The sequence below is a fragment of the Columba livia genome, chromosome 1 (assembly GCF_036013475.1).
Source record: "Columba livia isolate bColLiv1 breed racing homer chromosome 1, bColLiv1.pat.W.v2, whole genome shotgun sequence".
NCBI classification, from domain to species: domain Eukaryota; kingdom Metazoa; phylum Chordata; class Aves; order Columbiformes; family Columbidae; genus Columba; species Columba livia.
The window spans coordinates 160,428,626-160,453,670 of NC_088602.1; the positions used below are offsets into that span (position 1 = coordinate 160,428,626).

Below are 25,045 nucleotides of genomic sequence, written 5' to 3' on the forward strand. Positions count from 1 at the left end.
AATATCAGACTTAAAAACAAAATAAAATAGTAATGGACATTTAGGCACTTACCTTTCTGAGGGGCTATTTGCTCATGTTAATAGACAACAAACAATTATCTGTCATCAGAACTGTTTGTGAAGAGCTTGAATAGTTAGCAGTCTTAAAGTGTCTCCATGACAAAAATGTTTGTAATAACTTATTTGTGTTTTCTGGGGAAGCCTGAGCTTTTGGTGAGAATCCTTCAAAATCAAGACTGGGATAAAAGGGAGGGGGCAGAGTGGCCAAGTGTACTCCCTCTGCTACCACCCTGGTGATGTGGCTGATTCTAGAAATGCCAAATGCCTTATTCATCAGCATTCAGACAATCAAGCCACCTTATTGCAGCAGTATGCTAGGGAAAAACAGTTCTTTCATGGGCACGGCTTTTGTTTTCCAGAGGAGCCTTTTGCTGAGGCACGCTGAGTGCAGAATGATTTGTCTGCAGCTTCAGCTTGGAGTTGTGGTTCTTGTACACAGCTCAGGGGCTGCCCAGCAACCTGGTTACACCATCAAAGTAGAAAGAGACTTTAGAGACATTGAAGAGGTGATAGGAGCGCACCCATCAGCAAGCCCAGTGCTCCCTCTCGTGGCAGATTCTGACCAGTTAATCCATCGTAACTCACAGCTGTTAGTGGCAAAATGCACTTGTGCTTGGCTATGAGAAGTATCTGGCATCCAAAATATTTTAACGCTACTACGTACCAAGCTTAATAGACTTATAAACACAAATAGCACTGAATTCTCTTTTTTTATTGACATTGGGGGAGAAAAATCTTTCACCATCTGATTGACTGAAGGTCGCCAAATGAAAATAGACAAAACAAATGTTTATGTACGTGCAAACATTGCGGATCAAACTGCTAAAAGAAATAACTAAAAGACAGGTCTTGAGCTAAGATCAAGCAGCAGAAAAATAGCAAATAGGTAAATGACTATTAAGTAGGTCTTACTTTGAAACTTCCCATTTAAACAAAGAATAAACAACAATAACACCACCAAATAAAGCCACAGCAGATAATAGTTGCTCTTCTAAACTTTTATACACTATATATTAATCGCTCTGTCTTTCAGTTATTTCCTCTGATAAAACTGACTTCGGTGAAGTCTCAGCAAGGCCGTCTTGGCTAAAAGCATAACATTAGACAGGAGCCTGTCTAATGCCCTGGTATAATGAAGAAATGGTGGGGTTTGGCTTTTCTTTCTTTCTTTCGTTTTCTTTGTTGAAACGAGAAACTAATTCTATGCAAATATTAGATTTAATTTTCCAATGCTGGCTGGTGTCTGAAGATCCTGGAATGAAAAGGTGGCTCTCGGTAAGCAAGATTCTTCTTGGTCCGCAGGTAACAGAGAAGAAATTTTTTGGTGGTGTTTTTTTTTTTCCTTTATTTTTTTTTTTTTATAAATAATGTTTTATTAAATTGCCTTTTTTTTTTTTTTTTTTTGTAAAAAGTTCTTCTGGGTTTATTTGTTAGTTTTTTAAGAAGTGAACCATCGTGGAGCTTCTCTACAGATATCTGACATTTCCATTTTGTCTTTAGAGGTCCATTTTGGCTCCAGTTCCAGGTTATGTCGTTCTATTATACATCATCAGAGGCAGGTGTTCAGCTTTAAATATTGACAGATTTTTTTCTCAGTAGGAACATGTTGAAGCTTCTAACTCTGCTAAACATATTCATTTGACTGTTACAATCCAAAAACTGTAAAAATGGTGGAATGGAAAGATACAAACAGTATTATTGACACTGTATTGTCAAATGTTTGCACTGAGACCCCATGTACCATAGATTTTATTTTTTAAAAAATCATATTTATATCCATTTACATAAGACTTACACATTTTAAAAGAAATACATACACAGTAAATACGTAAATGTCTAGTATTTTACAGTAAAACAGATGGAACAATGTAAAAATGAGTGGCTTCATTTGAAAAAAGCTTTGGATGTGCACTACTGCCAAATTTCTGATGACAGAGATGCTGAGAGGAAAGGGGGAGGTTGTTTCATTTTGTTTTGTTTGTTGTAGCAATTAGATATTTTTTAATTCTTGTTTTGAACTAACCAGTACATAAAAGGGACATCATATCTGTTTGTCTGATAAACCTTATGTGTTCTCTATTACCCTGTTCTTGCAGAGAGTTTTAATGCTCTTTTTCCTAAGCAGTGGTAGTGCACTTCAGGTAAAGTAGAAGAAAGAGATGACATCTAAGGGAAAAAATAAACAAACATTAATTAGTGAGATTCTTTGATTCTAATTTTGTCTAGGTTGTAATGACACCAAAAAATATCATAGCACTAAGTAAGCTATTGCATGTTTTACTAAAACATGGGTTTTGAGTATCTGAGGGTGACATGCATTTGTTGTTTAATTTTAGATCTGCAACATAAAGCTTTTAGTAATGCATTTTAAGATTTTACTAACATATACTGATTTTTGTCCTAGATCAAAACAGACTCCTGCTTATGTTCATTTTACAGTTGTTTTCTAACTCTCTTGATTCTGGGGGTTTAGTTTCCTGCATCTGGAGACTTTGGCCTGTTTGGCACAAGGCCGAACACATATTTTAAGTGTATAGACCTTGCTGATATACTCTCTGATTCTCCTCGTTTGCTGCAGCATTTACCTTTTTCACCCTGACGATTTCTTTGCTATGAACCAGCTGTTTCCAGATTATCATTCACATCTTTTTGGAACTCTTCTTCTCCATCTGTCTTTACAAATCCTCTTTGAAACCCTTCATTGATAAAGTACATCACTGATTCTGCCAAATCCCCTTTGACATTTCATTAGAATAAAAGTGAATAAAACTGGAATGTTCTATTGCCCCAGCCCGTGTCAATGAAACTGTCCTGGCTGAGCCTCGGACTTGGCGGTGATAAGTGTTTCACAAGAGAAGAGCGTCAGGAAAGCTCAGACAGTGTGAGTGCTAAATCCTGTGTAGCGGCTTTGCAGATGACCAGCTGGGCAACATACAGGCAGCACAGCAGAAAGCTTGACCTGTCCCCTGTGCTCTGTGGTAAACTTCTTTGCAAGATTAAATGGTGAGACAGCAGCCGGCTTAAAACAGTCTTACATTCTGATCTGGAGAGTGCACTCAAACCAGGCTGTGTGGAGTATGCTCATGTAATCGTGAGAATGTCAGTTCCTAGTTTCTGGCAGCTTATCGTGGTGTTCAGAAAAACACCTGAGACGCAACTTGAAAGCATATTAATTGAACCCAGCTGTTGTGAAGAAACACTGTAAGACACTGTAAGGTCATATCTAGTTGGTATTCTTGGCAGAAAGTATTTTGAAATGCAAAGCTTTGACATTCTGTGTAAGAAAGGTGAGCAGCAGAATGCAAGAATCTGTAACCTGCTGCGATCACAGGCCATCTCACCTGTTACATGTGCAACCTGCTTGCAGCTCTTTTCAGTCTGCTCTTCAGATGCATATTCCCCTTATTAAAAAAATTATCTTCCTTTGCTGTTGTGTGAGAGCTCACCCAGCTATCCATCCCCTCTGCTGATCAGTTAGAGTCAGTTCCTGATTCCGTGCATTCAGACAGTTTAATCAGCAGAGCAACACAGCTACTGATGTATTCCAGTCTTAGGAATCTAAAAATAAAAGGACTTTCTTGCAGAGCCTGGCACGTCTTGCCTACAATGTGTAACAGCTACTGAGGCATGTTTAATGGCTGGTGAGGTTTTGGTGCTATGCAAATATGCTTTCTAGTTCCCCAACAGTCCCCTGAGTAACTAAATGGAAAAGATAACTGTTTTACTGAGAAAATATTAGCATGAAATGGTGCCATATTAATGAAAGCGCTCATCATGTTGTTATTTTTTGCAAACCTTGTGATGTAGCAGAAAACGGTCTATTTCTGCAGAACTCCGGAAGAGTGAATCTGTGAGATTCATAGCATTACTCTAAAGATAAGTGGAGAGAAGTGCAACATGAAATCCAGTACTAGATTTAATCCAAAGTTGCATCCAGCTCAGAATCTCATTTCTTTGCCACTGGTCAATTCTGAATGACCTGAGAAGTGCAAGAATCTCTGTAATAGATAACTGTGGAAGACTATCTGTATAGGGGAAGTTTTGTTCCAGCTTTATGCAGCTACCTGGTGTTCAAAATTGAGCCATGTCTCTCATTGTTTTTTAAAAAAAAACTCTTCTGCCTTTTTTTTTTTTCTCTTCTCCTCTTCTTAGCTCCTGCTAGAAATACTTCAAGTTTCATAAAGTAAATTCACACCCTGTGCTTACTGCTGTCTCCCAAATTCCAGCTTTGAGAGCATACAAAACATTATGGTTGGTGAGCTATCATCTGAACAGAGTTGACTGAAAACCTTTGCCTTATCTGCTAAAGTGGTCTCAGCAGAAAGAACCTGCTGTTTTAGACGTGGAAAAGAATAGTGTAGCGTCTCCTGGACTGAGGTCAAGACTGATTGTCTTGATCGAATGACCACCCTAGTGAGTCTGAGTTAGGTCCTCTGCTCCATGCTGGCTCTTGCTTGAATAATGCCAAGCGATACTGGGTGTAGCAAACAGTTATAAAGAGCTTTCATGATGGCCCCTTATGAATACTCACAACAATTCAGTGCTGGCTTCTTTGCTAGGCCTTGTCAGCATGAGTATGTGCGAACTGTTGAGCTGTCTAACCTCTGCAGTCGTGATGAAGCAACTGCAAATTGCAAAAACAAAAAAAAGAAACCAGAACCTCTTTAGAATCATAAAGAAAATAAATCAGTCTGTTTCCCACTGGAAGGAAGCCTACTAAATTGCTCTGTGGCTTCCATGACATGATCTGGGTATGGCCTAGTTCAGAACTCAGAGTTCCTTCATGTCTGATGTACTATTGAAATCTATCTTACGTGAATAGTTTAAAACTTAATTTTGTCTTTATTTTGGTGGAAGTCCTATTACTGTACGTATCATGCTCTTTAAATACTATACTGTTCTTAGCCTTGGAAGACAGGAAGCCAAATCCTGGATGAAGATACCTTTAAGTCTACCAAGTTCAGTACCCAGACCAATAATAAACTGTCTGGAAGACCTCAACTAAATCACTACATTTTTCTTGTGTCTTAGTTCCTTCTCTGTAAAATACGAATAATACCTTCTATATCATAGCCTGGCTAGAAGATGAAATCCATGAATGCTTTTAAGGTTCTTGGCTAGTACAGTAATGTGGGCCATGGAAATGCCTGGGGAGCAACTACCTTTATTTCTACATGGAATTGGCCTTGGAATGGATTCTTGTCTTACAGCTCCATCAGTGACAGAAAGTGCAGGATTAAAAGCAAAGCGTGCACATGAGCAGTGGAGTCAATGGAACTCAGGGATGCAATCAGTAAATTATTCCATTTCTAAGTGCAACTATGAAGTATTGTTTTTAAAGGTGAGAAACTTTAATGGAATTTAGATGGCTTTAATGGAATTTACGTGGCAATATTGTCATACCAAGTTCATTCAAGATTTACAGGATGTAACAGTGTATTAAATTACTTTGAGGTAAGTCTATTCATAGACCTCAGTTCTCTCATGAGGAAATAAACAGCAGTATGTGAAATGGGCCAGTCTTTGTACTGGTACTTCTCAGAACTTCAAGCAGGTATACTTGGCTTTATCATCTGTATACCTAAAGGAATAGCTGGAATAGGATTTGTCCCTTTTCTCCCTGCCCTCTTACAGTGATTTTAAAATTTACTTACTTTTAAATTATGAGCTTATTGTTACTTTTCCAATCATTGCTGAGTTAGTGCATCTTGTGGAAATTAAAAGACTTCCTGAGAAAATTAAGACTGGTATACAGTAACTCAATTAGTACCTGAAGTTCAGTATCTCCTAACTACACTACCCATCTGATTTTTATTAATAGTTAGCAACTTGAGTTATTTGATGATCAAGGCCAAGCTAGCTAGTTTGAAAGTCAAATAGGAAAATAAAGGTAATAGCCCTTTATAAGTTTGTTCTCTAAAATACCCTTCACTTGCTAGAGAGGTTAACGAACTGAAAAATTTGCTTAGATATTATATGCAATCTTAGATGAAAGTCAGTAAAATAACTGCTTGCTGAATGTTCTGAATGTTTTCTTTTCCTTCGCAGATCTAGGATGGCTAGACTGCAGCTCTGCCCCTCCCCCCTTCTTTTTTTTAGCATAAACACTGACAGTCTGAAGAAAACCTGAAAAAAAATCAATAATATGCCAAGTCAGTGCTTTTCCATTCCACAACTCAACTCTCCTAGACTCTGTTCATCTTAGTTATGCAAACACAGCCATTCTGGTGCAAGACAGACACGCACTAAAAGTCAGATTAGCACGCTAGAATAAGCCGCCTGCTTTTCAAGGGTAAAGTGCAGAAAGGGCTGCGTACCATCAGTCGCCATCTTCCGCGACTGCCCCGACGTGGTGGTTAACCTGAACCCGGCCGGCAGCGTTTCGGAGGAGCCCGGCATCATGCTGATCCCATGAACCTCGCGCGGGGGGAACTGTCGTCGCCACGAGGGGCCACGTCTGAAGTTCTTGTCGTCGCTCTGTCAAGACACAGGGTTGTATTTGATTAAGCAAACTGAAGTTTTTTTGATTAGTTGTCCTGCTGTCTGCTGCCCCTCCCACTGTCAAGTGTATTCCACAACAACTACCCTGCTCTGTTGCGCTGCATCTAGTAGCTGCAATGCATTAGAGACACTCTTGTAAAAGTAAATGCTTCAGAAATATTAAATTCTGGGGTGGAAAACCCTTCTTAAATCTCTGGTTTGATATAGTAGAGGGTTATAATATTAGCTAAAGCAGAACTTTCTTAAAAGACAGCTCTCTTCCAAAGACAGTGACAGAAAGTGCAGTGGTTTGTTACTGCATTATGGGGGTTACATAAAGAACTAAACACTTGTGCATGCACAGATTTCATAGGCATCTCACATTTTAAGCAAGTCCATAAAAGTTTTATTCCTCCTCACATGCAGAAGGCCAAGACTTGAATATTTTTGCACTGGACTTTTACCTTAAGATGAATATTTTTCATAGGTAGATTTGAGATTCCCCAACCTACATAACTGCCGCAAATCTCACTCTATTACATATTAACTTTGAAGAACAACAACAAAAAAAACCCCAAACTAACCAACAAAACCCAAACCACCAAAAATCCACTTTTCTTCATTTTAAAAGAAAGGGTATAAGTGTCCTAAAAAATAGATTGCACATGCATCTGCTGCCACGTGCTCTGGCCAGGGAAACTTCCCCTCCTTTCTGAATGTTTCCTCTATGGAAAATGTTCATCTTAATGAAAGAGTGCAGTGCAAAATTGAGCATCCAAAATGATGTGAACATACAGCCATACTGAGGTTTCTTTAAAAACCTTGACTGGCATCTTCTATATATATTTTTTTCTACGGCTGTAACTGACTCTTTTTTAATTTTCACAATGTGTCAATTAACGTCTTCATGCATTCAATTTTTATATTTTACTGTGATATTTTATAAATAACTGAAAATAAAATTAATTACTTCCTCAAGTCGTCTTTCAGTTCCTAGTGCTAATAGGTTGTTGTATTCTCTCTCAAGGATCTGCCGTGCCTAGAGATACCAAAGTAAAAAATTAAAATAGTTGAAGATGAAGAAAAGGCAATAATGGGTACAGATTAACCAGAAGTAGCATGAGCAAACTTGCCTGGGTGTTTTGTGTTGGAATCTGTAATAATAAAGCTAAACTGCTGTAATCAAAGTTTTCATCCAGTGCTATCAGCGAACCATGCACACCACTTTCTAGAATATTGTTTGCATATTCCCGGAGGCCAATAGCTTGTATCCAGCGTATGACTCGATCATTGCTCCACACCAGCACATCTGTAAGGACACAACACCGGTTCAGCCTCCTGGTAGCCAAAAGCTTCCAAAACTGTACAGGTGCATGCATGGAGTGGTGCGTGCACTGTGGATGTCATCCTGCTTTATTTCTTACACGAGGAATGCCAGCTAACTACTCATACAGCTTTGATATCTCCTATTCAAAACCCAGGGTGTGGGAGCAACTGTGGGATTTTCATCTGCCTTCAAGATACATGTTTTTTGTAAACTACATTTCCGAAGGAGAAAGGTGCCTCCAGAGGGCATCTCCAGAATGCAATTCTTCCCACCTCCTATAGATATTCTTTTCAATTCTTAGGCAAGATTTTACAGTTTAACAGTGCAAGGGAACAGGAGAAATATCCGTTCCTCAAGGCTTTGCTCGGGAGTTTTGTATTAAACATTCTGAGAGTCAGGTCAGCACCTACCATTTAATAACACGCCACAAAGCAAACGATGAGTTCACAATTTTAGAGACTAAAACTATTTTTAGTTCAGAAAGCTGCTTGAGCTGTTAAGGTCCATGCCAATTATAAAGCCAAGGCAACAAAATGAGCTAGGAAACCATTTTTGAGGATTTGGCCATTACAGAAAAAAGTATCCTACCCTGCCTGTAAGATTAAAAGGAAGTTGCTTATAGTGAGTTTTGTGTTACTATGTGATCGGGCTCTTTCCTGAACCTTTAGAAATCCAGCTACTGTAGCTGTTCAGAAATTCTCCATCGCCTGACCAAGAGCGCCCCAGTCTTTGGGGTCAGGATGGGCTGACACACAGCGTGGCAGCCAGGGATCACTGAGACCAAATCGCACCCCCCGGACCGTGTCTAGCTGACTGATGCATGATAGGGTGAAGGAGACAATGGGTTATTACTATGGTCCTAGTGCTGAGTAGCACTGAAGCAACCCCAGAATTTAAGACCAACACCCAATTCCCCCACATCAGTCTCTAGCTAGGCCCACTCAGGCTGACACTGATGCCTCCACATCAAAGTCTTTGGCATCAGTGCAATGCCATCATCTGCCTTGAGCAACTGCACGCTTCTCTATAGCCATCCGCCCCTTCTAATTCCTTTTTTTTTGTTTGTTTTTCCCAGCTCTTCCAGTCAGCATGGTGCTTGAAAAGTGTTAACCACTGTGTTCGCTAGACCTGGAAATGCTTAAGGAAATCAAACGATTCACTTCTGATAAGGGTGAAAAAAACAACCCTAATTGTTAAGTATAAAAGGAACCATGCAGTGGGCCTGCAACTGCTCTAGAGAGCTTTACAGACGAAAATACTTTAAAATCAGCTGTTAAATCTCCTAATAAGGCAAGTTCTATTAGGAACTATTATATACCAACCAACTGCCTCAGTGGCCAGCCCTCTAAGCAACATTTTCTATGATACACATTTTGAAGTAAGAAATGAAAGGCAGAGGTTTTCAAAAGCAGGAGTGCAGTGTTAGGGTCCTGAGTGCTCTGATTTCCCCGCGTTGCCCCCAGCAGGTCCCACTGAGCTGCTGGGTATTAGGCCTTCTGCTTCTGAGGCTGAAAGAGGCTAGGGTAAGATATGCCCCCAAAATCCAATTTAGAAAAAGGTACGTATCAAACCACCATTTGGAATTGCAGCCCCAATTTAGCAAAGTACTTAACTGTGCCTAATTCAAGGAGATAATTTGTGTGCTGAAGACAGATGGACTTAAGTAGTTTTACTTAAAGCACATGCTTAAATGCTTTGCTAAAATGGCATGACAATAGTTTCAAGCTTCAAAAGAAGAAACATTTCCAGGAACTATCACCTTTTATTTCATGCTGACTCATTTCTCTTCGCTTTTCCAGTTCTTTTCTATCATAATTCAACCTCTTTAAACACATGATTCCATATTGCAAGCTTGTTCTGTCATTTAAAGAGAAACATTTACAGAGTTAATAAAGATAATTCTGAAGATGGGAACATATGTAGGATCTATTTCCTGCATTTCACATGAAGTGTTTCATGATGCCCATGTAGGAAATCTTGAGTATAGAGGTGAGAGCAAAACCATTAAAAAAACCCTACAGACTTCTATGTTCTAGCAGAAGAAACCCAAACCATTAAAACTTGTTTTCAGAAAAGGTCAGCCCTGGTGAGAGGGGAAATGTTTTGTCAAATCAGGCATCAAAAAAATGACAAATCAGACAGTACATTAAATAAAATAAAAAATAATTAAAAAAAAAAAAAAAAAAAACCAAAACCAAAACCAACACTTCTTGTCACATAAACATCATTCTCCCTGAAGTCTAAATGCCTTTATTTCCATATTTCCAATTTAGCTTCTTGACTATATCCCTAGAGAACCTGAATAACTGTCAACTTGCTTGTACCGTTAACAGCTTTTATGTGCTACACACAATACCTTTTCATTATCAAGAGATCTCAGGGCTTCACATCTTAGTATACCATTTTCTGATACTTTAAACCACTTAATAAACTATTATTGTTTCTGTACTGTCAAGGCTTTATGTATATCTTGATGGTTCCCTGCTCATTATGAAAATTATCTCTACCAATACCTTACTTTTGAGAGACGTAACTGCAATGTGGTTGCTATTACTAAAGGAATCTCTCAATACAGATTTCTGACACTCAGCACCCACTTTTCTGTGTGGTTTTCCACACCAGAACAACAGAAAGTAAGTGTTTTGATGCTGTGCAGCACTGAGCTCTATGTCAGACACTTAAACATCTTCACAGGTGTAGTCTTTATGCCAACATACCGATGAAAGCTATCCACCATTTTTAAGTGCACACGCAGATCTTTCTTTGTCAGGTGGTCTAACATCCTCGCATCTACCAGGCATTCCATAAAATAACTTCGGTACTGAGGTAAACCCAGACTGGGGAGCCATTCGTTACCTATCCACTCATGGTTCATGTCACCATAAGCCAGGGTCTACAGGGGGAAAAAAGAAAAGAAAAGAGAGAGGGGGAATGAATTATTGAGTTTTCTAAAGGTTGCACCACAGACTGAAGACAGATTATATATCTGCTATGCTTATTTCTTTTACATCATTTTGACAATGGAAGTTGAAGCCACTGTGAGGTATTTCTTATTGATTGCAGTTTTGCGTGCTGCGTTTTGTTTTCTATCCTTGTAAATTTTAAACATTTTTCTTTGTCATAGTTTCAATTTTGAGCTTTAAATGCAAGCAAACTTATTACACAATCAAAATGTGCCTGTTTCATAATCTCACTTGCTTTCAGTTGGCCTTCTGGAATATTTACGCTATGCAAATCCTACACTGGATTTGGTAATACAAACAGGGCTCCAAGGAATCAAATGAAGTTTGTGTCACTGTTTGGAGGAGGGGGGGAGGAGCAGGATTCCTAAACAGAATCTAATTACATGTTACAGTTATACACCTGTAGTCCTTTTGAGCCTAAAAGTTAATTTCAGTTGTTTGTCAGCCAAACTTATGTTCACCATCAGTCTTCACCACCAGTCAGAATGGGTGACCAAATACTTTCTATTAAGGAGATATTTTTCAGCTGTGAACAGGTTAAACCTAAGTGCATCATATGTGGAACTCAATAAATTAATTATTTGAGATGGGAGAAATCAGATACCTCCTAAAACCTGGCATTCAGGCATTAAGCTACTTCATTGTTCAGCTAAAATTTCAATAGGCTGAGGTAGAAAGCATATGACAAAAAAAAAACGTATGCGTGTTGAGCATTTTTGTATTAGTTGCACAAATAAGATGCCAAATAGACTTTACATCTCACTATTGTAAATTATTTTGGTACTACTGAAACTTAACAGAAAAGAGAACTCATAAATTGCAAGATTTACACCTTCTCAATAGAATCAGCTCAGCTTTGAGCATCATTTCCAAGCCTAGCTTTTTCATTTTGTTTTTGACATCTTCTCCTGCCATCGTAGAGAAAAGGGTAACACTGCAAGCTGGCTGTATTTTCTACAGGGGGAAATATAGTCCCCTCATCTCTTATTCTTGGGAGATTTTGAAGAGAAAAGGAGTGCCACGGGTAAAGACAGTAAGACTGTGTAAGATTGTGCATATATTAGAGAGAAAGAAGTTGAAAAATATAATTAATTGATCACAGTATCACAGTATGTTTGGGATTGGAATGGACCTCAAAAGATCATCCAGTCCAATCCCCCTGCTGGAGCAGGAACGCCTAGGTGAGGTCGCACAGGAACATGTCCAGGTGGGTTTTGAATGTCTCCAGAGAAGGAGACTCCACAACCCCCTGGGCAGCCTGTTCCAGTGCTCTGTCACCCTCACTGAGAAGAAGTTTCTTCTCAAATTTAAGCGGAACCTCTTGTGTTCCAGCTTGATCCCATTACCCCTTGTCCTATCATTGTTTGCCACTGAGAAGAGCCTGGCTCCATCCTCATGGCACTCACCCTTTATATATTTATAAACATTAATGAGGTCCCCCCTTAGTCTCCTCTTCTCCAAACTAAAGAGACCCAGCTCCCTCAGCCTTTCTTCATAAGGGAGGTGCTCCACTCCCTTAATCATCTTCGTTGCCCTACGCTGGACCCTCTCCAGCAGTTCCCTGTCCTTCTGGAACTGAGGCGCCCAGAACTGGACACAATATTCCAGATGTGGTCTCACCAGGGCGGAGTAGAGGGGAAGGAGGACCTCTCTCGATCTACTAGCCACCCCCCTTCTAATACACCCCAGGATGCCATTGGCCTTCCTGGCCACAAGGGCACAGTGCTGGCTCATGGTCATCCTGTTGTCCACCAGGACCCCCAGGTCCCTTTCCCCTACACTGCTCTCTAATATGTAATTTCCCAACCTATACTGGAACCTGGGGTTGTTCCTGCCCAGATGCAGGACTCTACACTTTCCCTTGTTAAATTTCATTAGGTTATTCCCCGCCCAACTCTCCAGCCTGTCCAGGTCCCGCTGGATGGCAGCACAGCCTTCTGGCGTGTCAGCCACACCTTCCAGCTTAGTGTCATCAGCAAACTTGCTGATAGTACACTCTATTCCCTCGTCTAAATCGTTAATGAATATATTGAATAATATTGGCCCCAGTACTGACCCCTGAGGCACTCCACTAGATACTGGCCTCCAACTAGACTCCGCACCATTGACTACCACTCTCTGGCTTCTCTCTTTAAGCCAGTTTGCAACCCACCTCACTAGTCTATTGTCTAGACCACACCTCCTCAACTTAGCTGTGAGGATGCTGTGGGAGACTGTGTCAAAGGCTTTACTGAAGTCAACGTAGACCACAATTGATAGTCTAACTAAAGAGAAAAAAATTGTTCCCAATTATACAAGACTATTTCTAGACTGATACTTGGGTGTGATTGATACAATTGTTCTAAAAAAAATCTGGTATAATTTTAGAAATGCTATATCTCCAATTCTTAGCATATTCTCAAAAATGACATAAATAATTTTTTCTAGCTTTAACTGGGAGGTAGGAAATGTCTTTGGAATGTAGCCATTTATTTTCAGCAAAATATTTACGGCATGTGTACCTCTCTGTGCTTGACCTAGCAAACCCATCCAGAGGATATTTTCTTTGTATTAGAAGAACTCCAAAATGTTTAAATCATAATTCAATCATTGAGATACTGTCACAATACTCTATGCATATTGATACACTGTTAATTACATTATAATTAGTGTTTTGTCCAAAAACATCATGTGAAAGGGTCATACCTGAGCCCAGCTGCCTTCTTCAGACTCTTTCTGTGGTATCAGCAGGAAGCAATTAGTAAAGCAGGTAAAAAAACAATAAAAAAAAGAGTTATAAAAAGTTGTGGCTTTCACGTGTAAGTTATTCTTAGTACAAATGAGAACATACACGTAAAATATGCCGATACAATAACTCCAGTCAGTGGCAATGCCCTGGGCTAAACTACCTTAAAATTACAAGACCAAAACCATAAAATCTCAGCAGGGCAAATCTAGTTAAGTTTTCAAGCTATAAAACCATTTTAGCTTGGTGAAACTTTACAGCATTATGTTAAACACTTTTTATGGTTTCACAATCAAAACAACCATTTACTTACAAAATTGGGCATTAGAGACACCGTTTTTTGTTTCTAGTTAGATTTTGCAACACTCACAATAAAAAGCTCTCTTCATGTGAACGTATTGTAAAAGAGCTTTTTACACAGCATTTTTAATGGCAAAACTATATTTTTATGAGTGGCCAGTTAAACAGGACCAACTCTACTTCTGGTAAGCTGAGTCTTGTTATATTTGTGTTTATCTTTGCCAACAATAATAAATTGAAAATGAGCTCAGTTGAAAAAAAAAATTTATGAGATTCTGCCTCATGAATATTCACGAGATAACTTAAAATAGCATAGAAAGCATAAGTTTCTAAGAAATAAGTCATTTGCATCAAAATTTATCTTCAGTACCTCCCCCACCATTTATGGGTTGGGTTGACTACAAAGTTTTCCAAACTGAAGATAGGTTTTTCAGACATCTTGCTGTAGGATTGTATCATGTTTTATGAACACTGTTACAGAGTTGTAATGACGTAATGCAAAAACTTAAAATAACATATGTTCCAAGCAAAAGAAGAAAGTTAGAACTACTGAGTAAAATCTATTAAAATTTATCTCCCCCCAAAGCAGGGAGAGGTTTGACAAAAAATCAATAAATATGACACACTCCATGCAACCTAAATCAAAAAACATGAATATGCAAGTATGGACATGAAATACGTGGCGTTAATGAAAACGCTAATTTGTGTAATGCACCATTCTCAAGCCTTTTCTTATTTCTTTTTCTTGCAGCAGATACAAAACTATGTTTAGAAGAGGTACTAGGGAGCAGAGTACAGGGGAATTGTTGCACTGGTAACCACGACAATTTCATTTCACTAAATGAGGTTTCACACTGGCAGTGAAACTATTATGTACTGTAAAACTCCAATATTGGTTTTAAGTTAGTTCAGTTTTTGGGATTGTAATACAGTTTGCAGTTTTTTGAGCTGAGAAATTATGTAACTGTTCTTTACATTAAATTCCACTCCTCCCTGCGACTTTCTAATGGAATGCTTGGGAAGCATCCTACAGCAGGTCTGTGTTAAAGCTGATACATCCTGGTCATTTTTCGAGCACTGAAACCATTTTAAGTGGAAGTTGGAAAACTAACCGTTTTAGCTGGAGCAGCAAGGTTTTCCATTTCTTCATGGGTCACCCAAACATTGCCTGAGGGCTATGGACAAGGCCCGCAGGGAGGCAGGTGGGATCCACATTAGGTAAGCAGTGGTAAAGAAGAAAGGCAGCACCACTGTAAGTTAACAGCGTATAGCATCACCATCAGCACAACCACGTTCTTGCCTCTACACAGCTGCAACTAGAGACAACTTTAGACAACTTGCTTTGCGTCTTTCGTTAGAGGATTCTGAACAGATGTGATGACGTATTTCAACTAGAACTGATGGATGAAATCCAGCAGAGCACCGTCACAAAGGAAAGAATAATAATTAAAGCTGCATTTCACGCACAAGTGGTAAACACAACCTTTAGTTCATAGCTCTATCTAGTGGTAAGCTTCAGTTCTCAAAGATTTTCCAGCCTAAATATTCTGCACACATCACAGACTGATATTGTAATCTAAATAATGATTACTTCCTCTACATTTCTGTGTATCAAAAATGTAAAGAGAGGTCACATGTAAAACTGTTTTTCTTCATCCTGTTGTTTTCAGTCAGATTACTACCAGGACAATGAGATGAGTCAGGGAAGGGGTGAGGAAGTTTGCTGTGCATAGAAGGTGAAATGTGTTGCGTTTTCTTGAGAGCTGAAGTAAACTAAATCCTTTCCCTGAGAAAGAGGGAGGCAGAAAGACTTGGGACACAGAAATGCACGTGCCAGCTTTGTGCTGCCAATTAATCAGGGAAAATTTAAAAACCAAGGCAAAATTATTCCCAGTGTTTCTAGCTTGAATGTATGGCTTTCTCATTTCATAAGTTCCAATGTGATTGTACTTTGAAATATGCTCTCATGCTCTTAAAATAAAAGTTTTGTTTAGTAATTCAACATAATGTTGAGTCTATACCACTTTACTTAAGTGAAATCCATTACAATTCATAGTATTACCACGATTATGACATACACAGTTGTTCTGACAGGAGAAAATATCAGATGAGGAATTATATTATTTAAAGAACTTTAGCAACATGAAGATAAAAGGCCAGTCAATAGGAACATTAGAGTCCTGTTGCCCAGTTGCTTATTTAGTTCAGTGGATCTGGTACCCCTCAAAGGTATCTCAATTCTACTTTCCTCCAAAGGATTCTCCATGAAGACAAGCAATTATAAATACAAATATTATTAGCATCATTATTATTATCTTACTATGAGAAATTCTTGCTCTTTTTGATATATTCCTCTTCCCTTTCAGACCTGTATCTCTGTGTTTCTTCGTTACTTGCTTCCTTCCCATCTTCTGCCACTCTCCCCCTTCCCTCCCTTCCTCACCGGACACACACGCTCCAAGTCTCCCTTCCAGACTCTCCCTTCATGCCTCCAATCACCACTTCTCTTAAAAGCAGGAAGAACCCCAAGCCAACTGACTCAGATTAGGTAACATTTGAAAGGATGCAAAAAGTGGAATGGGAACAAGATTCAAAAGAGCTGTGTTCCTAAATAACCTCTGATTTTGTTGGGAGTGATGACTTGAAGGAAGATAAAGGCAAAAATACAGGCAAAATTACAAATAAGATGCTCAATAGTGATCATTAAGACAACATCACAGTTAATTAAAAGCACGACTTAAAAAAATCTGCTAAAGGAAAAATATTAGTGATCAACAATCAAGCAAGTGATGAACAGGTCCTTCTAAGTCTCTGTAGGACAGTTCCCACTGATTGTGAAGTGCGTGTTACCACAGAGCCACTCTGGTACTGCAGAAGTCTTTCTGCAGATGCCTGCAGGGTAAAGTGGGAAAGAAAAAGTCAGCTGAACAGGACTCACTGTTCTGGATGTTGGAGGTGCTGATGGACTCGTCAGTGATACCATCTCCTGGATTGCTAATCGGAGCTTTAAGCGATGAAGAGGATTGCTGATTCCAATTTCTCTTTGAATCTCAGTGTCAGACAAAGCAGACATAATCGCTCCACTCTTCACGTTGGCACGGCAGGCAGCAACATACCAGGCTGGCATGCCTAGCCAGAGCTGTTGAGAGAAAGGACACATTCATCCAAAGCCTTGCTTCATTTCTCAAATTAAATTAATCACCAAGACACCTATCAATCTGAATAAGCGTGGCAATGCACACAAATGAGTATGAATATCACAGTCTTTAAAAAAAAGAAAGAAATTGTTTCAGAACCTTTGAAATTGCCATGACTTCATGTGAACTCTTTCTGTTGCTTTTATTGTAACCAGAACTTTAAAGCAAGGGATACTTTGAGTTATTTTTAGAGCTGTGCGCCTCCACCACCTGGGCTAATCTTTTCACAGGCCTATAATGAGCAAATAGTGGCACAACTCAGTGTCACTGCCCATTTGACAGTCTTATCATATGCAGAAAACAATCTAAAAGGAATTGATCAAGTAATTTTTTCACTTCTGTACTAAAATGGCTCCCTCTTTTTCCACGTTGGTCCCCATGGTGTACTCATGGGACATAATCTTACACTTCTCAGCTTCTATTTTCTTGGTAGAAATAAACCAAACATAGTTCAGATAACCTACCTAGTGAGGGCAGAGCTTACTGTAAATTTGGGAACAGTTTGGTATGGTGCCAGAACCCAGCTAGAAATACTGTTTAGAAGTTGCAGCACAATATAAGCACAGCTGTATCACCTGTGGATTTAGAAGACAGGTACTTGCCAATGCACATTTTTCCTCTCCTTATGTTAGTCTCACTAGCCTAGGTCAGCAGCAGCCCCTTGCTTCACCACTTACTCTTTTATTGTAAGAGGTACTCTCCACTTCCTGCAGTCTTTCTTGGGACCTACTGAGTATGAATTATTCCTGGTTTTCACAGCTTTCTCATTTTGTGCTCCCTTATTAATATGATTGTTGGTATCTACAGATCTTTGCTCCTAAAGGAGATAATTCCCTAGCAGAGGTAAATACATGTGGGAAGTTTGTCACAGTGTGAAACACATTACACTATGGAGTATATAGTGTGAGAAGGATGGTAAGTAGTGAATGCCACTATCACTGAGATTTTGGGGATAAGACAATGAAAGATGCGGACATCCATCACTAGGTGCTTAACTCCTGCTGACTGCCAGTCTCTGCGAAACCTGAGAGAAGCAGATACTTTCCTATGGAGAGCAGCCCTTTCCTGTCCTCTCTCCCCACCCTTTTCCTGATCATTATTGCATGTGGGTTGGTGCTGTGAATTACATTTTTTAGTATATAGCTCTCCCTCTGGGATGAAGAAGCATAATGTATAACAAAGACTTCCACTAGGCAGCAAAACACTTAATACTCTAAGTTTTCTGAGGGTCAAAGTGCACAAATCACCTGTCACTACTTAACCTTCAGTGTATCTGAGTGTACATAAAATTCATACACACATTTATACACCTACCATTTTTTTTCAAGAATATTTCTGTTGTACTTCACTGTACTGCTATTTAATATTCCTTCAAATATAAATTGTCAAAAGCACTTTTCAAATATACTGATCAGTTACTGATCGCTTGTAGTAGCATCTTATGCTATTCTGTGGTTTTTGAAATAGAATCCCATCCATCCATGCAGTGATCCTATATAATAGCAACTATTATATTATACATTTTCAGATTATTTTTTTTTAATTAGATGGCAATTAATAATTTTATTTGAATTTCAGTAGGACAGAGCATCTGTGACTGTCAGTGAAGTAACTGAGAACTCTGTCCCTTTGTGCATTTCAAATACTCCTTCAGAATTAACTGATTTCATGATTTTAATTTTTTCTCTTCTTAATGGCTTACTAAAAGAGGACACAAGGTCTAAGAAATTATTAAAAGCATGCCATCAGTAAGTTCAGCAGTGACAAACTGAAAGGATTTTTACTTTATTTCTCACAGTATAGGGAAATACTGTGTGGTTATTAACATGTCTATACTTTATCTGGGACATATTAACTTAAGAGACAGGTGTTAGATCAGTTTTACATCACAGAGAAAACAGACTCGAACGTCAGATTCCAAAAGAGGTCAGTAAGGCTTCTCCGTAGTGGCTCCTGATGTATGAGCTTGAGGAACAATTGCAACACATTGCAAAACGCCCTTCCCACTGATGGGATGAGCCACTGCCCTCCATCCAATGCTGGTGTGAACCTTAAAAAATATAATCTAATTCCAACTAACTGTAATGAAATACAACGTTTCATGAAAGTCAAAACTTAAAAAACCCCATGTAGATTACACTCAGCTGCACTTAAACAAAGGGCCATGAGGAAACCATGCATGGCTTTAAAACATAATTAATATTCTAATTTAATTTGACACTATTTTTTTCATACATGCACTTGAAAAGCAGGCAAGTGTAAATACTGGGAGTTATTCACCCTGCAGAAATAGATTGAAACGTTTGCCACTCATTAGGGAAATTAGTTCTTTAACAAATTAGGTAAATTAGTTCCTTAACAAACAGCTGTCTCTACCAGAAAATGTAGTTAGATTAAAGCAGTCTCTGAAAAGAGGGCACAGTAATTATTCCAGGCAGAGAACCCAGATATCAAGATTGATATACTTTTCCAGAATTATTTAAGAAAATCCACATTTCTTAAAATATAGCTCAACTATGTCTTTACTACATACAAACAACCTATGCTAAGGTTTTCGGCTAAGGCTGAAGAGTTAAGCCCTGAAAAGCTTGGAGATGTCACAAGTGCAATCACATATACTTCTTTAATTTGGTCCTTTGTCTCCTTTAACATTAATATTGCTTTAGTTCAAGGGTCACATAGTATATCTTCCCCAGGAGAGTATGAAATGCACACAGTGTCCATCTGCTGACTGAATGCACTGATGCTCACTGAATAAATTCAGTACTTCTGCCCTCATATCTTTTTATCATCAGTATTCAATCTGCATTGAATATCGCAATATAAACTTCCTCATGGGCTTCCCTCTTGTAGTCTCATCAGATTTCCTCAAAAGTTCATAAACATCAATTTATCTTTACAGGCAGTCTCTGTGACAGTGGGATACATATTCTGTTTTGCAACTAAATATCAAGGCAAAAAAGGATTGGGGCTTAACTTGTCAAAAATGTCTTCAGTTTTGGATCACTGAGGAGGACATCAAGGGTATATTTTGCACACTATTCAGAAATGTATAGGCCTTTGTATGTTCACATTTCCAGCTTTGACTATTATACTGAATATTTCTGACTGATACAAATCTGGGTACAGAACTCTCAAAGTCATACGAAAAACTCAGGTAGTATGTATGTGCTATATTAAGAGAGATATTTCTGGGAGGGAAGGAAGATATCATCCCATTTTCCAAGGTCATGCCTGAATGCTTGAACTGCATTTCTGCAGTTTTCATTTCAACTTTTCCATTAGGTACCTTAAGCAGTTCCAACACGAAGTAGAAATTTTGTAGACATTAGACGCTTTCATTCTTCATCCTTCCATTTATTCGTTTATTCCCTGAACATACTCTTGTTAAAGCTTTGGAAAGGGACCTTTTTTTTTTTTAATTGAAGGAAAAATTCCACAAATTCTAACTGATGATTAATGGATGATGCCCACAGCAGACACGAGAATAGGTAGGAATACATGGAGATACTTGATGTAGGCTACGAATAGACAGCTATTCCCTGAGCTAACAGCTTGTATCTCCACTAAAATGATACAGCCTTGCCATGTAAAAGTGACTGTATTTGTAAAAGAACATCCTTACTTTCTGACTTCTCCTCCCCTCAGAATCTGGGTGTTTTTTTTTTAATAGTTGCTTCACCTAAACCATTCATTGATTTTTGTCAAAATTGATGGACAGCTCTGCTGAATGTTTCTATGTATGGATTCCAAAATCCATTCACTTAGGCTCTCCAAATAAAGGAGAGCTCTCTGCAGAGCAGATTTCAGGGATGAAGGCACTGCCTGTCAAATGACAGAGATTCCAACCTGGATCTCTCATACACAAGGTAAAAGTGCTGAGAGAAACACCTCCTTTTTCCTGTTCTGAGAAATATCTGGGTAAATCAGCCCTTTCTCATATTTTGATACAGAAAGTTATGAATTCTTTAAATTTATTAAAAATTCTGAAGGTGGAGCATCTGTGTTAACCTCAAAAAAAATTTGATAGTTAATTTTTGTTTTCTCCTTAGCACACCATCATACATAAACCCTGTCTGTGGACTTTCTAGGCATTTAGAGACTGAGTAATTACAAGATTTCAAAAATTTGGAGTTCGAGTACATTTGCTAAGTCTTTTTTTCCCTGTCCTCATCCCCCTGTGTAATCTGGTCTGACTTTTTTCAGCGCCAGGCTCTGATTTACACCATCCAGTGTGAAAAACTGCCTAGTGCTCACAGCACAGTGTGCTGTGGAGAGAGGAGAGGACTTCAACTGTCTGGTTTAGAATTTGTAAGGACAAGCACACAGGAGCAGTCTACAAATGTGACTCACATTTCCAAGTTATGGCCAACACTTACCTCCAGCCAGGCAACCACTGTAGGCCCATCCCATTGTGCAAAAGGCAAACCCTTTCTCCGAGCTTCTTCCAGAAGTTCATGTCTAGAAATGGATCAAAAATGGTTAAACATACAGAAGTTTGTGTAAGGGACAATATAGATGCAACCGTGCCTTTTTGTTAAGGGTGACAACAGTGAGGCATGATGGCAGGCATAGAAAACATGAATGGACAATACAGTTCCTTCCTCTTTTTGAATATATTAATCTATTCCCAACTTTTTTTTTCTTCTTGACGCATTTTGACATCCCTTGAAACACTTAACATACAAAAGCTGAGGTTTCTGTCTACTCTTAGCTGAGTTTGCACACCCTATATAAAAAGATTACCCATATAATAGAGGACATCAGTGAAGAGAGAAAACTGAGGAGTTCCTTCTGAGACTTCTTAGCTAAGCAAGGATGTAATGCAGTTGGGTATTAAAGCACTCTGTTTTTGAAACACTAATCCATGCTGAACTAGCTGTGCATAATTCTAGGGTCTCTGGAGTACAGTTATTTTGCATCTTAAATAAGTTATTCATGGCTAATTAGTGGTTTTAATAGTTCCATGCCTTTTTGTTAGTATTATTATTATTATTGCTTATATACATAAGAAATCCTCATGGTTTACTTCTGTATACATTTTTTAGAATTATATAATTGATGTGATTTCTCAATGCTATTTATATACATATATACATAGCTATTTTTCTATAGAGTTGATCAGATATCAATTCAATTCTGACATCAGCAGCTTCTCTGGATGGCAATGAGTGTGTTAGGTAAAACATCATTCTCAAAGCTTAAAATATACTTTGAATAAAGCAGTATTAATTATTTGATAGAGTTACATATAGGCCAGTCAGCTAAACCATCAGGAGAATACTCTATATTGAACATGTTCAACCATTTGACCAGACATTTTTATTCCTGGAGCAGGAATAAAGAACCCACTGTGGTTGAGGCATAGAAAAAGCAGTCCTTGAAAAGTCTATTTTTCTTCTATTTAACAACATATTTTCAGTTTCCTCCTACTGAGTCAAACACAAAGGAATACTCTCAACAACAACCTGTAGTGAAAAACAAATTAGACAGGAACTATGCTAATGTAATATTAAAATTTGCTTACATTCCCATATAACAAGGAAATCTTGGAATCTTTATTACTACAGCCTTTTGAGGTTCAGTTATCCCTTGGCAATTCTTCACTGCCTTAGCAGGCTTTCAAATATATGTACTACAAAATCACAGCAGATAGAAGTGATGGAGTGATCTTACTTGTGAGTAGTATTCCTTTTGGACTGACAAGGGCTCAGACTGAGCAAATTCGGCTTTAGTAGAAAATGGATCTCAAATAGCAATTTTGCATATGTGTTTAAATCCCACACTCTGAATATTAATAGGAAACTTTCTGTTTCTGCTATGGTAATATGTAACACTACAAATACGTGACAGCATTAGTGAAGTTTATCTGCCTTCTCCTCCTACACATACCAGCATACCTTACCCTTTGTCACTCAGATGTCCAAAGACACTGTAGAGCTATCCTTGCTTTCTGTGAAAGCAAAATCCTCAGTAAAAATGAGAAAATGTTGTTCACTGGGTACACAAACACCATGTCACTTTCAGTAGCTGGAGAAGGTACAGAAACCCCATATTCCCAGGGACACAAGCAGTAAGGGCCAGTAGACACTTGGCTGCTTAGGAAAATAGAATTAAGGCATGGCCATCTCCCAGCTACCTGTGGATGAGGTATCTGAATTGCAGCCTTCCCTGGGAGCTGGTTCTACAGGATGCCTGTGAAGCTACAGCAGTGCTGTACCTCCCCCAGGTGCCACCACAGGGCAGCATGGCTCCAGCTGCCACCAGATTTGTGAGCTGGCATGGCTGTCCTCAGGGAAAGCCAAAATTTCAGGGATGCCTCTTCCTCACCTGGCTGGTTTTGGTGTCCCATGACAGAGCATGGACTCTGCAAAACCCTACACGGCTTGCTCCTTCCCCAAAGCCAGCCTAAGACCAGGCAGCAGCCCCTTCTGCAGCTGGGAGTCCCATGGAGGCACCATCCTTGGAGGAACCTGATCCTAGATATTTTCCTTATCTGGGGTATTCTTTTCACTCACACCAGCTGAAGGAGCAGGGCTGGCTATCACAAGAAGTAAAAAAAGTGGCTTTGAGGGCCTCTTGCCTTCCTTGCATGTGATGGGCTCCTGCTCCAAGCTGGAGAGCTGTAGCACATTGTCTACAAGAAGATGGGGAGGAACTTTTGGCCTGTTTCTTTGATTGGTGTTAAATCCCTGTGTTGCCTCAGGGAACAAGGTGCCTGCAGAAGAGGCATTTGCACTTTAAGTTCTCACTTCCATGAAAAACTTAATTCCTTTATGCTGGAATTATAAAATGCACATTTCTAGGGAGTCCCCTGTGACTTTGCAACATCTGAAGTGCCCTGAGGCTTGGTGTGGAGGTTTAGCATTATTCCAGTGCTTCTCAAACAAATATACTCTCCCAGAGAAGGAAAGCCCTTCTGTTACTTCACAGGCAGTCTGGCTCACAGAGCTAAAGGAAAATACAGTTCTGGTTATTGATTTTGGCTGAAGAAAATTGGACCAGGCCAGAAATGGAATACCCTATATATATACTGTAGCTAAAGACTACAGTATAATAAACATAATCCAAAGGGTCTTGGCGTGGAGAAGGAAAGTGGTTTTGGGTTGAATACATTTTTAGTAGAAAGTTAAAATCCTTTACTCGTACACGAACAGGGAATACAGCCATCATAAGGCTTGTGCCTCACTTACTGATGTGGAATACTAAAAGGATTTTTATAATATTTCTTTCCCTTAAAATAATTTTATGCTTCAGAAGTTATACTTTCTTCCCCCAGATGTTTCATTTAAACACTTCTCCAATATTAAAGCTTATTTAAATTATATTTTACTTTCTGAACAGTATTCTTTGACTACCTTTTAATACACACACTAGGAGATCTGCCGAACCTGACCCTTCAATTTCTAACCTGGAACTAAATCCAGAATTCATATTTTTTTTTAACTCAGAGGACTATTCCCTAGTTGGCAGTCAAAGAAAATGCTAGGGTTTTTTATATGAACTATTATAGCACTATGGAAAAAAAGGTCACTCTTTCAAAATAAGTGAAAAGTGTTGTGTAGGAAAAAATGTATCATTTTGATCAACAGTGCAAATCATCAGAAAAATTAATATGGTGATCTGCCTATTTTATGATATAATTTTAATGTTTTAGAACAGCCTGAATGTACTGTTGCTTTTATGGCATAGTCACTGGCTTCCTGAAAAGAGAAGGTCCCCACAGCCAAATATTGACAACTGTGGCTCAGTTTTCCTTACAAAGACATGTAACTGATCACAGGAGGAAGAAGAGACAAATATCTTGTCACTCACTCTTCCTTTTGTTACAAAGATAGGGTTTAGAGATCGTGAATAGCATTACACAGTTTCAGTAAACTGGAAGATGCTTTGCAGGGGAACGTGGGGATTTTCTCCTCCTAAGACTTTGTCAGGAAATTACTACATGTTAAAACATGCCCATTTTTCATTGGGAAGGACTTAGGGAATTTAA

At 38.8% G+C, this 25,045-nt stretch overlaps 1 protein-coding gene across 10 annotated transcripts in view; it reads right to left on the reverse strand.

The window, feature by feature from the left end:
* Positions 1-751: 751 nt before the first annotated feature.
* PPFIA2 (PTPRF interacting protein alpha 2) overlaps positions 752-25,045 on the reverse strand; it is a 317,732-nt gene continuing 293,438 nt past the window's right edge. For 9 of the 10 annotated variants that reach the window (XM_065041464.1, XM_065041457.1, XM_021299931.2 and 6 more), the window contains 11 exons: positions 21,432-21,513; positions 16,794-16,994; positions 14,968-15,030; positions 13,516-13,545; positions 10,585-10,760; positions 9,627-9,724; positions 7,674-7,849; positions 7,511-7,579; positions 6,378-6,537; positions 4,592-4,684; positions 752-2,226 (listed from right to left, as the gene is read on the reverse strand). In XM_065041464.1, the coding sequence (XP_064897536.1) occupies positions 4,626-4,684; positions 6,378-6,537; positions 7,511-7,579; positions 7,674-7,849; positions 9,627-9,724; positions 10,585-10,760; positions 13,516-13,545; positions 14,968-15,030; positions 16,794-16,994; positions 21,432-21,513 (1,114 nt within the window). In that variant the 3' untranslated portion in view covers positions 752-2,226; positions 4,592-4,625. The remainder of the gene's footprint in view (positions 2,227-4,591; positions 4,685-6,377; positions 6,538-7,510; positions 7,580-7,673; positions 7,850-9,626; positions 9,725-10,584; positions 10,761-13,515; positions 13,546-14,967; positions 15,031-16,793; positions 16,995-21,431; positions 21,514-25,045) is intronic. The other variant, XM_065041448.1, reaches the window with a different exon arrangement.